At 37.8% G+C, this 14,137-nt stretch overlaps 1 protein-coding gene across 3 annotated transcripts in view; it reads left to right on the forward strand.

Annotated features, from left to right (window-relative positions):
• Nucleotides 1-14,137, forward strand: part of STK3 (serine/threonine kinase 3) — a 138,197-nt gene that overhangs the window by 60,483 nt on the left and 63,577 nt on the right. For all 3 annotated transcript variants that reach the window (XM_087749066.1, XM_087749075.1, XM_009469315.2), the window contains exons 7-8: nt 4,690-4,827; nt 7,626-7,751. In XM_087749066.1, coding sequence (XP_087605192.1) covers nt 4,690-4,827; nt 7,626-7,751 — 264 coding nt within the window. The remainder of the gene's footprint in view (nt 1-4,689; nt 4,828-7,625; nt 7,752-14,137) is intronic.

The raw sequence follows: 14,137 nt of genomic DNA on the forward strand, positions 1-14,137 counted from the left end.
AAAAACTTTGTTGTAACAATATTGTAGTTCTGAATTTTTTTTTAAAAAAAGCTCAACAAAGCAAAACCAATGCAGAACCTACTAGTATCTCACCCTTCTTGTCCATGCTGGTGTTTTATTTCTAGACAGCTGTTGAATTGTGTAATTGAATAATTGGTGGTATTTCAATAGCCTTTTGAAGGCTATTCAAGAAGGGAGGGAAGTTCTATGACATCTATCACATAGAAGAGAAAAATGTCTCTTTCAGCTGATTCTTTGTTTCTAAAGCTAATAAAATGTTACAGTATTCAATATTTAACACCCCCCAGCCTTAAATAGGATTTTGTACTCTAAAATGTGTTATTGAGTTTAGATGTATTTTGGAGTTTGTTTTCTGCAGTAGATTTGATAAGCTAAGTAGTATAATTGTGGTGCCAAAAACTATGGCGTCACAAATTGCCTGTGAATGTCTTGTGTCCTTACCCTCTTTCTAAAAAAGTTTCTCTCTGTAGATTCTGGCAGTGGAGCTTCACAGCATGAAAATTATAAAATCGCCACAATATAAAATCTTTACTCTCTCCTTCAGTAAGTAGCATTCATGATACTGGGCAAATAATAACAGTAGAAGTTACTCTTTTGATTTCCTGCTATTTATTACAAGTCATTTATTTAAACTAAGCAGTAGAGATAAATTATTCAAGGAGCTAAAACCCAAAAGATATAGTACCTCTACCAAATTACTGTTGGTCATTTAATATGCTCATGGGCTGTGTGAAATACAGATGTAGTACCCTGACTGACAGGAAGAATGAGCTGCAAGGATTTTCTGATTAGGAAATTCCAAATGCAGTATATGAGGCTCTCATTTTTCTTTTTGCATTTCCTAATTCATCTGATTACATTTTCACGCCAATAAAACTGTCCATAAAAGAACCTTCACAAAAAAAATGTCTTCAGCCTGGACTTTGTTTAAAATGCTTGGCACTTTAAGAATAAGAAAAAGAAAAAGAAAATCATGTGCTGACTTGCGCAGTTCTGCTCTCATTTAAGACCTGGTCCTCAGTCCAGTATTCAGTTTAACAGTAACTGCTGGTCATTGGGCAGGTAAGTGCTTCCAGGCAACGGTTATGGTGGTAGAAACTGTGTGAGATTGTCTAGTGCCAAGTTCAGAAGTGGCCACTGAAAGCTGCCCTGGATGATGGATCTTGCTCCCCCGCCCCATCCTTTGTCATGTGTATACTGTAGTTTGCCTTGGATTCTGGTTTCACTGCAGGGCGTAGGGCTTGCCTCAGAGCAATGTATGAAAGATGATTCAAAGTAGAGAGTTGGGCTCAAGGTTCAGAGGAGGAGGGACCAGTTCAGGACAAATTTGGAATGGGCTCTCTGCTACAGATGGGTGAAGACAAACTGATTAAGCTGCCATGGTCCCTCAGGCCTGTGACATCTCGCAGCGTAGAGATTTTTTTTTTTTTTTTTTTTAAAAAAAAGGATGATTGAGTGGTTAAAACTGAAGACTGAATCATACAATCTAACATCTTGGCTGTATATTTGATGTGTTACTTGAGTAAGACTTGCCAGTCTGTCTCAGATATGTAGAGAAACATGGAAGGTGATGTTGAAGGTGGGAGAGAAGAATTAGCCCCAGCTCTTTCGTAGTGTGTCAGAGCCTGCCCCCTCTGTTGAACAATTTCCTCCTAATGTTTCCTGCAGTTGTTACTGCCAGTTCAGCCCATGTAATTGGGTGGATGGTAGCTTATGTTCAGTGCTAGCTGATGCTGTTGGTTTGGTTTGGTTTTCCTTTTAAGCAACAGTTGCCTAACGCTGGCTGTATGAGCATTGCCATCAGCCCTACTGTGAGAACTGAACTAATACCAATAGCTGTGGGAAACTTTTAGAGAAAATTATAAGTGGAGTGGAAGCAAAAAATTACTACAGGTAATAGTTTGGGAGAACACAGGGAGTGGAGAAATACAGGGTAAGGTGAAAGAAGCGTGAAAAAAACAAGTCTCTTAGGTTTCTTGCTTCCCTCGGCACCCATGGAACAGAGTGACTGAAACAGCTTAGTTTTGTTTTAAAATAGGACAGAGTTCTCTAGGATGGAAAAGATGTATTTGACAAAAAATGGAAGCACAAATGAGGAATAAGTTACTGTCAGATAAGTCTTTTGTTTTTATTCCTGGAGATTTGGGACTAGCTTTATAATTCCCCAGTGATTGCTCTGCAAGCTTTTTGGAAGGAAACAGAAGTAGTTGGAAGCTAAATCATAGAGTGTTTTGAAAGAGAGAGCAAGCTTAACTTTTATGCAGAGAAATATGCAAGCCAAAATGAGGAAGTAGAGGGGGAAGATGGAATTGAAAACCAGCATTTTGGGCTAGTTAACGAAAGGGAGCGCTGAGAGCTGGGGGGGAGAGGTAAACGCTGGCAAGTGCATGGCATAATTAACAAGTTGGACTAAACATTTGGTATAAGTGGTTTCTATATGTTGTCTTGTATTACAAAAGCACATCTAAACTTTTTTTTTTTCAGCTAACACAGTTCATGTCACATACCAAGATTTAAAAAAGCCTTCAGTTTAAGCTTTAAGTAAATATACGTGTTTCTGAAGTAGGTATTTTCAAGAAACATACAAAGCATAAATGTGGATTTAGGACCCTAACTCTAGCTCTTGGATATCTCCTTTTGTGACTTTTATTGCCTGCCATAAAAGAATGATTCATTAATTCCCTCTTTCTTCTCCTTGTCCTTTGTGAATTATAAAGAAGTCACTTCTTTGCCATGGTTCTTAATTGCTGTGTAGTTGATGAAAATATTTGGCAAAGGCAAATATTTTTCCCAGAACATTGGAGCTGAGTAGGACTCTGAAACTAAGCTTTGCTTACCTGCCCAGAGACAGATCAATGTTTATTATCAAACAGGAGGTATATATTTTGACACCACAAACAGAAGTTACTAGTCTTCTGTTACAGCTGTGTGTTTTAACAGCTAGCTCTGCAGTAGCTATGGAAAAGTAGCTGAAGATAAGATTAAAAGTCATCAGTTCAAAGTTCAGAAGAGATCATTACCTTCAAGGACAGAAAGAGCTGAATTTGTTAGCTACTGCTTTATACCAGAAGCACTTCACTTCTACTGATGATTAATCTTGTATCATAAGTGAAGTAGGTAAGGCCAATTACAGGGTAATAGAGTGCCATGATTCCTGTCTGAGTTAATATACTGGTTTGGCACAGCTGCACACTGAAAATATAAAGCTATTGTAGCATACATCTTTATTAAACAAAATGCTCAGGTCTCTTCTTGTAATTCTTGTATTAGACAGATAATGAAATGAGTTTTGTAAATGTTTAAGTATTTGAATTAAAGCAAATTATTCAGTACTGAAATAATTTTTCATTAAAATGATAGTAAACAGTTTTTGCATCATTCTGCATGGGTTCTGCTTTTCTTCAGCATATGAAAAGAATTTTAGAATGAGGGTTTGAACAAGTTTACCTAACTTTCAAGGCCAGTCAGACTTCTTAAGAAGTTATGGATAAAATCTCAGGAAGTTTCCTTTCCCTTCTTCCCATGTTTCAAGCACAGGCTGAAGCTTCTGGTGCCTCTGTGATGTTAATGGTGTGCATAATACCTCATTTCATTTTTCTCCCCTTTTCTGAGTATATATTTCTGTCTATTCTTGTAGGAAAACAAATTAAGAACTTTTATTCCCTTTCACTTTGGAAAATGTGGTTGACTTGAACCTGGTTTTAGAAGAAAATAATAGCTTATTTCTGTTGATAGACCTAGGTCTGAATAGTGTGTTGCTGTCGTGTAAATCTTAAGCAATGATACGGAATGCATTTGAGATATTATGTACAGAAGTTCAAAATTTCCGATTATTTTACAGTAGTCTCAGAATTTTACTGCTTTTTTCCCCCCCTACAAGTGTAAATCTATAATTAGAGGAAAACCTGGGAAAAATCATAAAGAAAATGGCACAATATATATAATCTTAAGTAGGACAAACATTTTTTTATATAGCATGGATCTGTTTTCCTAGTTGAAAAATCTGTCTGCATATGGTTCTTGACAGTGTGAAATTTCTGTTATATCGGTAAAATGCTGCCTTTTCAATTTCAAGAAAATTCTCAACGCTAGTAGACAAGTTACTTGATTATTTTATTTTTGTCATCTTTTAGTGTTGTCTTAGGTCTCTTAGCATATGTTTCTAAATCTTATTAGGAAAAGCAAGTTTTAAAACTACATCTGAAGAATTATGAATGCAAAAGGAAATAGTAGTCCTACCAAATTTCCTAAGCAATTCTCCTATAAAATTAAATGCAGTTAAGAGAGGAGAAGGTGAACTTGGCTTTTCACAGCAGCTTTATATGTGTCTGCTTAAACAAGCAGTGCTGTTACTTCTATTATTTAGAATTTCTGAAAGAACAAAATCGTGTCTTAAGATTGATAAACAGCAATAGATAAAATAACAAGTGATGTGCTTAATGGGGTACAGTTTAAATAGAGAAAATCTAATGGGAAGTAGGTACATTAGTAGCAGATGGATTTACTTCCTGGATCTCGATCTGAGTGGAAATCCTAACTTACTTAAAATTTGTCTTCCAGATTCTTAGCCTGATAAGAAAGGTGGATAAAGCAATTTATTTACTTGGCTTTAGTGCTGTGCTGATATGTTTTGTTTAAACTTGCTATTGTTATTTGATTTTTATCTAGGCTATTTTTATGATTCCTACAAATCCCCCTCCAACCTTCCGGAAGCCTGAGCTCTGGTCTGATGAATTCACAGATTTTGTGAAGAAATGCTTAGTGAAAAATCCTGAACAAAGAGCTACAGCAACACAGCTGCTACAGGTCAGTATTTAAGTTACTGAGGAAATGCAAGTTTTATGGCTTTGTTCCTCTAGTCTCAAACCAGAACTGTTGTGAAAATTTCTAAGGGCAAATCTCATTTTAACTACTACGATGCCTTATTTCTTTTCCATTTTGTGGTTCTTTCTCTGTTAGCTTCTGTATCTCTACCCTCGTTTTATTTCTCCTTTGCCACTTCTAAAAATTAATTGCTCTTTATACAGTTTAGGGCTGGTTCTTGCTGTTAAAATCAGATCCTTGCTTTGTGGTTAGAGGCCCTCAATAGATCTCAGGATTTAGGCAAGTGTTAAGTAAAGGAACTGAGCCCAGGTTACCCCTCAGTGTGGACCACCCATGGAGTATATTCAATCTTTCCTTCTGGTCATGTCAAATTAAGCAGACAGGTTGTTCTGTGTCCTAGAAGGGTCTGATGCAGATGTACGGTATAACGAGTTTGTTCTTGGGCTGAGCTATACCAAGTGGGCACTTCTAAATTCGAGCCACAGTTGGCAGTGTGGACCTATGGAGCCAGGGCAGGGCGTCCCAGGCTTTCGCCCGCTCGCTGACCTGAGCTTGTAGTAGTTGCAGAAATTTAACAGTTGCATCTTTTTGGTACTGAGATAGAAATAAAGCAGAAGATTTCAAAGAACTACAAAAATCAAACAGGACGGACTGATCTATCAAGAAAGATTTAGTCTCTGTGAAATGGACATAATTTTACAGGGGCCACACAGTGCGTGGGGGAGAGAGAAAACGCAAAGAAAGTTTTCTCCTTTGGCCCTGTATTTGTCTTATCCACTGCCTTCAGAGCTGTCATAATAAGCCTACGAGTAACTAAGGAAAAACAAAGAACAAAGGTAGTGAAAGAGGGGGGGAAAGTTTTCTAGAAAAATTACAATAGGTCCTGTGAAGATTGAAATGGAATGTAAAATTTCCTGTAAATAAGCTTGTTTTGATAATGAGACAGAAGGGAAAAATTTTGCTAGGTCCTTTGCTCCTTCTACTTTCCTGATTGCTAATTCATTAAACTTTTGGATAATTTAGAGTTCTTTTACACTTTTCACTGCTGTTGGTAAATATTATTCTTAATTTTCTTTGTTCATCAGTTTACATAAGAATCTGATCTTCTGAAATTTCATCTGTGAGACACTCATGCTAGATTTATTCTGTCTCTAGCTAGCAATAGCCTCTTTTAAAATTTAAATTCCAGTGAACTCCACCACAAGGAGAACATAAGAATTTTGCAAAGTAGTTTCCAGTAATAGATCATCAAATTCCTAAGTCATGTTATGAATATTTTATTTTCCACACTGTGAGAATACCAAAATGTAGACTGCAAGGAGAGTAAAAATTAGACAGAGATTTTCGTGTGATGTGTGAATCAGCACTTGAGACCTTAAAGATTTGAAGTTCATATGGTTAGCTGAATACTGGCAGCTGGATAGAAGAGACTTCCATTAATGTGTGCAAGTAAGGGGGGGTGGGGAAGCTTCAGTGTTCCTCTTCTCATGTGCTGACTGTCCAGAAAACCAAATACTGTCTCCAGCATGAGTACGTGTTGCCTTTTCCCCCAGCTGGAATTTGGAGCACGTGTGATGGAGCTGGAGGTGCTGTGGGTATGTGTGAGTGGGAATGAAAGTACTGCTTGTGGGGACAGATCATGGAAGAAAAAGGAGAGTAATTGAATTAATACATCAAGGGAGAAGACAGATAATAGGTATAGGATGCGAGGCTTCATCAGTTCTGTTCTTTGTGGAACAATTTTTTAATATTTAATAATACATTTCTGAGGTGCTTAGAGTTACATTTTGCCTAAATTGTATTTGCATAATGACGCAAAAGTCATAATTTTTCTAACAGCAGGTGTTTACTAGACAGCAAAATGAACGTAAATGGTATTGTGCACATGTCATCTTAAAGGAAGAAGTGGTGTTTTAAATGGCTTTGAATTAAAAATTAATCTTCCTGCTAAAAGTAACATATTTTTTTGCTTGTTCCACATTTCAGCATCATAGATCAAGAAATGTTTTAGGACATATAAAGTACAGGTCTGTTGAAGTAGGCAGCCATAGTTGCTCTGCTTATAGCCACTAATTTATGCTGTCAGTTTGTTAAGATTAATTAAATTCTGTAACTGAATATCTGAAAAAGTTTGTTTTTCTATGTCAGACAATCACCACTCTATTTATTTACTACTTACTGCACATTTCCTTTGGACAACTATATCCTTAACTATAGAACAGTTGTTATATGATTACATTTCCCAAGGCTTGTGGTTATTTAAAATCTTAGTTATGAAGCAGCTAAAAGATATTGTATGTTGTATATGTATAAGGGGGCCTACAAGAAAGCTGGAGAGGGAATTTTTACGAGGGCACATAGTGATAGGAGAAGAGGTAGTGGCTTTAAACAGAAAGAGGGTAGACTTCGATTAGATATAAGGAAGAAACTCTTCACTATGAGGGTGGTGAGGCGCTGGAACAGGTTACCCAGAGAAGTTGTGGATGCCCCATCATGGGAAGTGTTCAAGGCCAGGTTGGATGGGGCTTTGAGCAACCTGGTCTGGTGGAAAGTGTCTCTGCCCATGGCAGTGGGGTTGGAACCAGAGGATCTTTAAGGTCCCTTCCAACCCAAACCATTCTATGATTCTATGTTGTGTTAGTGTATATTTTAATTATTGTGTAATGTAAAATACTATTTATCACTGAAATGTGTGGTGTTGAATAGTACTTGTAATTACATCTGAAGCATAACTATTGTAATGATATTATGTAATTTAATGATTTTTTTTTTTTTCCTAGCATACATTTATTAAGAATGCCAAGCCAGTTTCAATTTTAAGGGACCTGATCACTGAAGCTATGGAGATAAAGGCAAAGCGACATGAGGAACAACAGAGAGAACTAGAAGAGGAGGAAGAAAATTCGGTGTGTACCTTTTTTCCTATAACTATTTGTACTTTATAGATAAGTTGCTGTTTTTCTCCTATGAGTAGAAGTAGAAATACTTGTGTTCAAATACTTTTCTTTACCAGGTTTCTACCTAGTTTTTAGCCTATGAGCGATGACTATTCCATGAGATGTCGTAGTAACAAGTTTTTCTAGGAGGTGGGAAAAGAAACCATGTCAACTTAAGCTCTTCAGACTAACATAAAAAAAAAAAAAAAAAAACCAAAACCAAAAAACCAAAAAAACCAAAAGCGTTACGGTTTGACTTTCACATACGGGCTTCTAGACAAGTGGTTTAATTTTCAGCTCAGGGCACTTTCTTTTTTTTTTTTTTTTTTTTTTTTGTAAAGTCTAATACACAGAATGGTTGTGATGAAGCACAGCGAGTAGTGACTGCAATATGGTTTCAGTCAAGTTGCACCTATAAAGTGAAAATGGTGACAGCATTTCATTCTTCAGATGACATTGTCAGCATACGTTTGATGAGAGAAGCAGGTCGTGTGATAAGGAGGTTGCATTTAGCATTGTTTGGCAATGTTAGGAGTAAGTCAGTGTTCCTGGCATTATTACTCTCCCTACGTGATTTATTTTAGGGCAGTCTTGTGCAATCCAGCAGTATGTGCTTCAAAGAATTGTATTGCCACACATGCAATGTAAGCCAAGGTCATTCAGGAATAACGCACAGAGAAGATGGAGGCTGGAACGTTAGTAGAAATCTTACAGCTTTGAGCAAACAGAGAAGCGCAGTGCAGTAATGCAGTCTGCCTTATCCCAAACTGAAGAATCCTTGTTATGTGTTACAGAGTGTTAGGTGATGATTTATATAGAGGAATACTTTTCAAGCAGATTCTGTGGAGTGTTTTGTATCCCAACAGACAGTAGGATCTTTTGTTTGCTGGATGTTCTTCTGTTCTAGGAGTATTGATAGCTTGTGTTTATAAAGATGGCTTACTCTGGATTACATTTGCTTAGTCAGTAATAAAACAGGCAGGGGAGATTGGGATTATTTTTTTTTACATTGGGAAATGTTGCCTTTGTGGAGATATGGGACTTGACATGCAGAGTTGATGTTTGTGACTTGATATATTGAATAGTTGAGCTCTGAAGAGACTGACTTATTACCGACATAAAAACCTAATGTCTTTACTAGCATGCTTTCTTCCCTATTATTGCATTCTGAGCTGTAGACCTCAAACACTTGGGTGTTGTTGATATCTTTTTCATTAACCCAAAATTAGGTATGACATCTAATTACTTAGTCTGAGGTTCAGATGTGGAATGAAATTGCCAGACAGTGGTGAAACAATCCATGCCAGCTCACTATGTGGTGTACACCTTCCCTCTCCCACTACTGGGTGGAAGGGTGCAACAGAAGTTTGGTCCACCTCGAGTGAAGAACCATTTAGCAACTACACTTCCTTCTCTCCCCCCCCTCCCCCACCCCCTCCCCCAGTTATTCCGTGTTTAGTATAAGGGAACCTCAAATGCAGGATTGGGGCAGGAATCTGTTATTTGTGTTACCATTGCAGTAGATGGGAATTTTGCTATGTACTTTCGTGGTGCAGTCAGGAAACAGGTTATGACTTAAAAAGACAGTGAGACTCTGCTTGTCACTAAGTGTAAAAGATAGGTGCCTCAAATCTGAAAACAACAGAAGTATATTTGGTTAGCAGGGCTGATAGAGCAGAATCACAGAATGGTTGGAAGGGACCACTGGAGGCCATCTGGTCTAACCCCCCTACTCAAGCAGGGCCACCTAGAGCTGATTGCCCAGGACCATGTCCAGACAGCTTTTACGTACCTCCAAGGTGGGAAACTCCACAACCTCCCCAGGCAGCTTGTGCCAATGTTCGGTCACCCTCACAGTGAAAAAGTGTTTCCTGATGTTCAGAGGGAACCTCCTGTGTTTCAGTGTGTGCCCATTGCCTTTGGTCCTGTCACTGGGCACCACTGAAAAGAGCCTGGCTCCATCTTCTTTATACCTTTCCTTCAGATATTTGTACACATTGAGGTCTCCCATGAGCTCAGGTCTCCCCAGGCTGTACAGTCCCAGCTCTCTCAGCCTCTCCTCACAGGAGAGATGCTCCAGTCCCTTAATCATCTTTGTGTCCCTTTACTGGACTCTCTCCAATATGCCCATGTCTCCCTTGTACTGGGGAGCCCAGAAGTGGACACAGCATTCCAGGTGTGGCCTCAGCAGTGCTGAGTACAGGGGAAGGATCATGTCCATCCACCTGCTGGCAACACTCTTCCTAATGCAGCCTGGGATACCATTAGCCACCTTTGCTGCAAGGTTGCATTACTCTTAAAAAGTGCAGTTGTAGTCTATGGAAATGCTAAGTCTGTCATTTTTTACTTATACTGACAGAATTTTATGGCCTGTAATCATATACCAGTGCATGAGCATCAACAGACCCAGAATCAGAAGTCACTCTCCACTTGAAAGAAATTGTTCTTAAATATAAGGCAGAAGGTCAGAGTGGATGACAGAGGAGCACAGGCAGAGGAGACATAAGATTAGTCAGCATGGGAAGCTCTGGTGTTAGCATACCTTGCTCAATTTTTTTTCGTGACCATGATGTAGAGGAGTTTTAAAGGACAATAATGACAGTCTTGCAGAGGGCTAGAGGCAGCCCTGCCAGTAGTAGCAGGAGACCTGACAAAAGAATAAAGGGGTTTGAAAACTTAACAGGTGGGTAATGGAAGAGGCCAATTTGAGGTGACTTCTCAGTACAGAATGAAATGATAGATAGAAAGGGGGCTTGTGAATGAGACTAGTCAACTCAGAAAAGAAAGGTAGTAGAAAAATGAAAAGTAGAGTATGACTTTGGCATAATGAAAGACAGAAGGGGGGAAGCTGGAAAATGAGCCTTTGTAGTTGTATTACCTAGAGTGGAGGGATCACTAGTTAAGACTTTAAGATGACAAATAGGCAAGAAGGATGAGAGAGTGGATGAAAACTTTAGCAATATGGACATTTTGAAAAGAAGGGTATGTTTTTTAGGGCAAGCCCACTGTACTTCTGTACTTGTAAGAGACTTCAGAATTATTTAAAAAAATAATAAAATACATTGAACGTGCACATTACGCTCTATAGTATCCTTGGAGTTAATTATTGAAGTTCTTTTAGAAGTTGTTTTATCATCCTTAGTAATTTGATGTCTTGTACTCCTTTTTAGTTTTCTATGGTGATACTGACTTACAGGCTATAATTGGTTAACTAAAATTAATGGATAATACCGAATGATATTTGCAGGAGAAGTTGAGAGATGGATCCTGGATATTGAGTGCATAATATATTGCATTTGGACGTAATTACATAAGCCTTTGTGGTTGCATGTTTGAGCTAAGTAGTTTGCTTCATCACCAAGATAAGCTGGCTGCGTCTATGGGTCTATTTTAATGCAAAGTAAACTTTGTGAAGGATGGACTTAAAGTGACACTGAAGGTAGGCCAAATACAAAGCATAAAAGAGATTAATGCAAACTATCCCTTAATATTTTAGAGCATAAGAAGACAAGTTTAAGTTCAAGTGGGTGGTTACTGCATATTGCTAAGGGGTGTTAGCTGCTTGAACTACACATTCTAACTCTACTTAACGGGTTATTGTAACTGTTTTTCTTTGGGGAAAACACAGAAAGGTTAATCCTTACAATCTTATGTCTCTTTTGTTTGCTGTGAGAGAGGTCCAGTAGTAGGATAGGCTACACCAATAGTCTGTAGTCAAATTCATTGTGGGCTAAGGTAAGTCAGGCTGTCTTACATTTACTACAGACCTATGTGTGTATTTGAAGCAACAGTAATTCAGAGGATGTGTTTGTAATACCATGGTAAGGTGACTGAGAGTTTAACTGTAGTTCTCTAGCAAAGGCCAGCTTTGCTCATGGCAAAGAAAATGGATATTTTTTAAAAATAGTTTGTGTCATTCTTGTAAACTTCAGCAGGGGGAAGGAATAGATCTCTTGGAGCTTGGGGGAAGTTCCAAATGTAGAGACCATGTGCAAAGATAAGCAGTTGATATGCCGCTTGTAGGTAGAGCAGACAAAGGGAAGTACTAGCGGGTGCTGCTGGCGAAGTGGGAAGTGGCGCTTGTCAGTGTGATAATTTCATTGTTTTTTATCCTGATCATGGATAGATAAATTTCATGACTCCTGGAGATTACTCTGGAGAGGTCTTGTGCCTTTTTATCCCTTTAGCTCCATCAGCTTTATCGAAGGAAGACTATAAGCCACCATGTATTTACTAGTGCAAAAATGTCTTGTAATGGACAAGAGGGTGTCCAGCTATTTTTGCTGTAAGGTTTATATTGAACAGTTAAACTTTTGAAAAAGTTTGTTGTCATAAAAAGATTAAGTAAAAAGGGATTTTTGTTCCTATTTTTAAAAAGATTTTTATGTTCTTTTATGCTGTTGAGATGTTTTAATTCCCTAAATTTTCATATGGTTTTATGATTCTAAAAAATAATCTGTGATAAGGTTTGTAATTAGGATGACATTTTTACTTTTGTTGAAACTGTTAATGTGATATTTGGTAGCAAGCATGACTTTTGCTGTCAGTAAATATATGCCTTTAATAATTTTGCATTGCTTGGTAAGCCTTGAGTGAAAAAAGTTTAGAAATGCTTAGCTTTAATAGAAATAGTGAGGGTACGAGTGAGTGAAATGAAGAATACCGATGGTGAGGAGGAGGGATTTCCTTGTTGACAAATACAGTTTGTCAAAACTCCATGTTTAGTAGTGACCTATGAATAGCTTTCGTGTTGTCACAACACAGAACTAATCTTGTTCCGAACTGGTATTAATAATTGTTTGGCTGTAATACAGACTTCCCGTATCTTGCAACTGTATTTCAATGCAGTACATCATTTTAAGAAATTTCAGGTTCATTTGAGAGATGACACCAGCATCTTCTCCAGTTACAGTCACTAAAGATTCTGGTCAGCTAAAAGCACATAACCAGCCAAACTAGGAAACAGCAGGACAAACTGTTACAATTTTTTATTTAATCAGAGAAGTTTTCTGTACCATGTTTCCTGAATTTGTGTTTTTCATGTACTGCATGCTAGAAGACTCCTGAGCAAACATGCAGGTGTGACTGAGGCCTGAATTAAGTGAAATTCTGGACAGTACACTTTAAAAACAAAAATCTGTGCTAGGCAGGGATTGATCAATGGACCCACAAGTTATTAAAGGAAACGAGGATAAACTCCAGAAAAATAAAATGAAAGCATTGGAACATTTGTGTTTGTCATTTAAAAAAATCCCAAAAAGCAAGCCCCCCAAAAGCCCCCACTTCAATTTGAAATAATGCTTAATTTCAAAATAAGCTCAAAGATTGTCTTTCATTTCATTTGGAACTTGTTTGGGGAACTGCCAGAAAAATAATAAACCAATTCTTTTTTTTACACTTCTGAGTGTTTATTCTTTCCCTTCTGGAAAGGGAAAACAGATAATACGAGTGCCAGTTTGGTATACTGTAGCGGATGAAGTCAGCAGTCCAGCATTCAAGCATAAAGATAAATAACCATTGCACATTCCTCCTCCTTAGGTACCAGTTTCCACAGAACCCTGAAGAAATAAAAGGGCTGCTTATGCATAGTTTGCATGACTACATGAACATACAGTTCAAATGATAATACAGGTTTTGATAAGCCAACTTGCAACGATGGCAGCAGTTCTAGAAACAGATAATGACAGTCCCTATGTTACTACCTTTGGGTAGTAGTAGTGACAGTAAGTCATGTGTATATTTCTTCATATTTCAGTATCTAGAAATGTTTTCAGATTGTATATGGAATTGGAGTCACTGTTCAGTTGGAAAGTAATAGCCACCTAGCACATAAATTTTGGAAAATAATACCTTAGCAGTGGATTTTTCCCAATGATATTGCTGTGAAGTCCTCACTGCAGAAGTGCAAAGGCGGACTCAAACCTGGAGAAATGCATATTTAATAACACCTAAAAGCAAGAGCAAATATTGATGTTAGTGTCAAGTAGAGTCTTATCAATGTTAAAGTTCTCTCATGGGCAGTGAATTGAGTCCATATACTGTTGAAAAAGAACAATTTCAGTTAACCTATTGGGGGCTTGAATTTATTCATCTAAACCCCCAAGAATTTCCTATGTAAAGCATGAGCAGTTATGCTCATTACTCACTGGTATGTGTTTTGGGACCCATCAAGAAGAAAGGTGCAAAATGTTCTAACTATGATGTTCCTTTTGTTAGGAAACCAGATTTAACCCTAACTGTTACATTTGAATAAGTTTTTATAGCTTTAATTCCCTCTCAAAGCCATATATTTATTGTAATGGGCACTCGGGTTATAACTGAAAGTAGAATGGAGAGGAGTGGGTGGGTTTGGAGAA

The sequence above is a fragment of the Nipponia nippon genome, unplaced genomic scaffold (genome assembly GCF_047370975.1).
Source record: "Nipponia nippon isolate SJK-2023a ecotype South Korea unplaced genomic scaffold, ASM4737097v1 scaffold_1, whole genome shotgun sequence".
Taxonomy (NCBI): Eukaryota; Metazoa; Chordata; class Aves; order Pelecaniformes; family Threskiornithidae; genus Nipponia; species Nipponia nippon.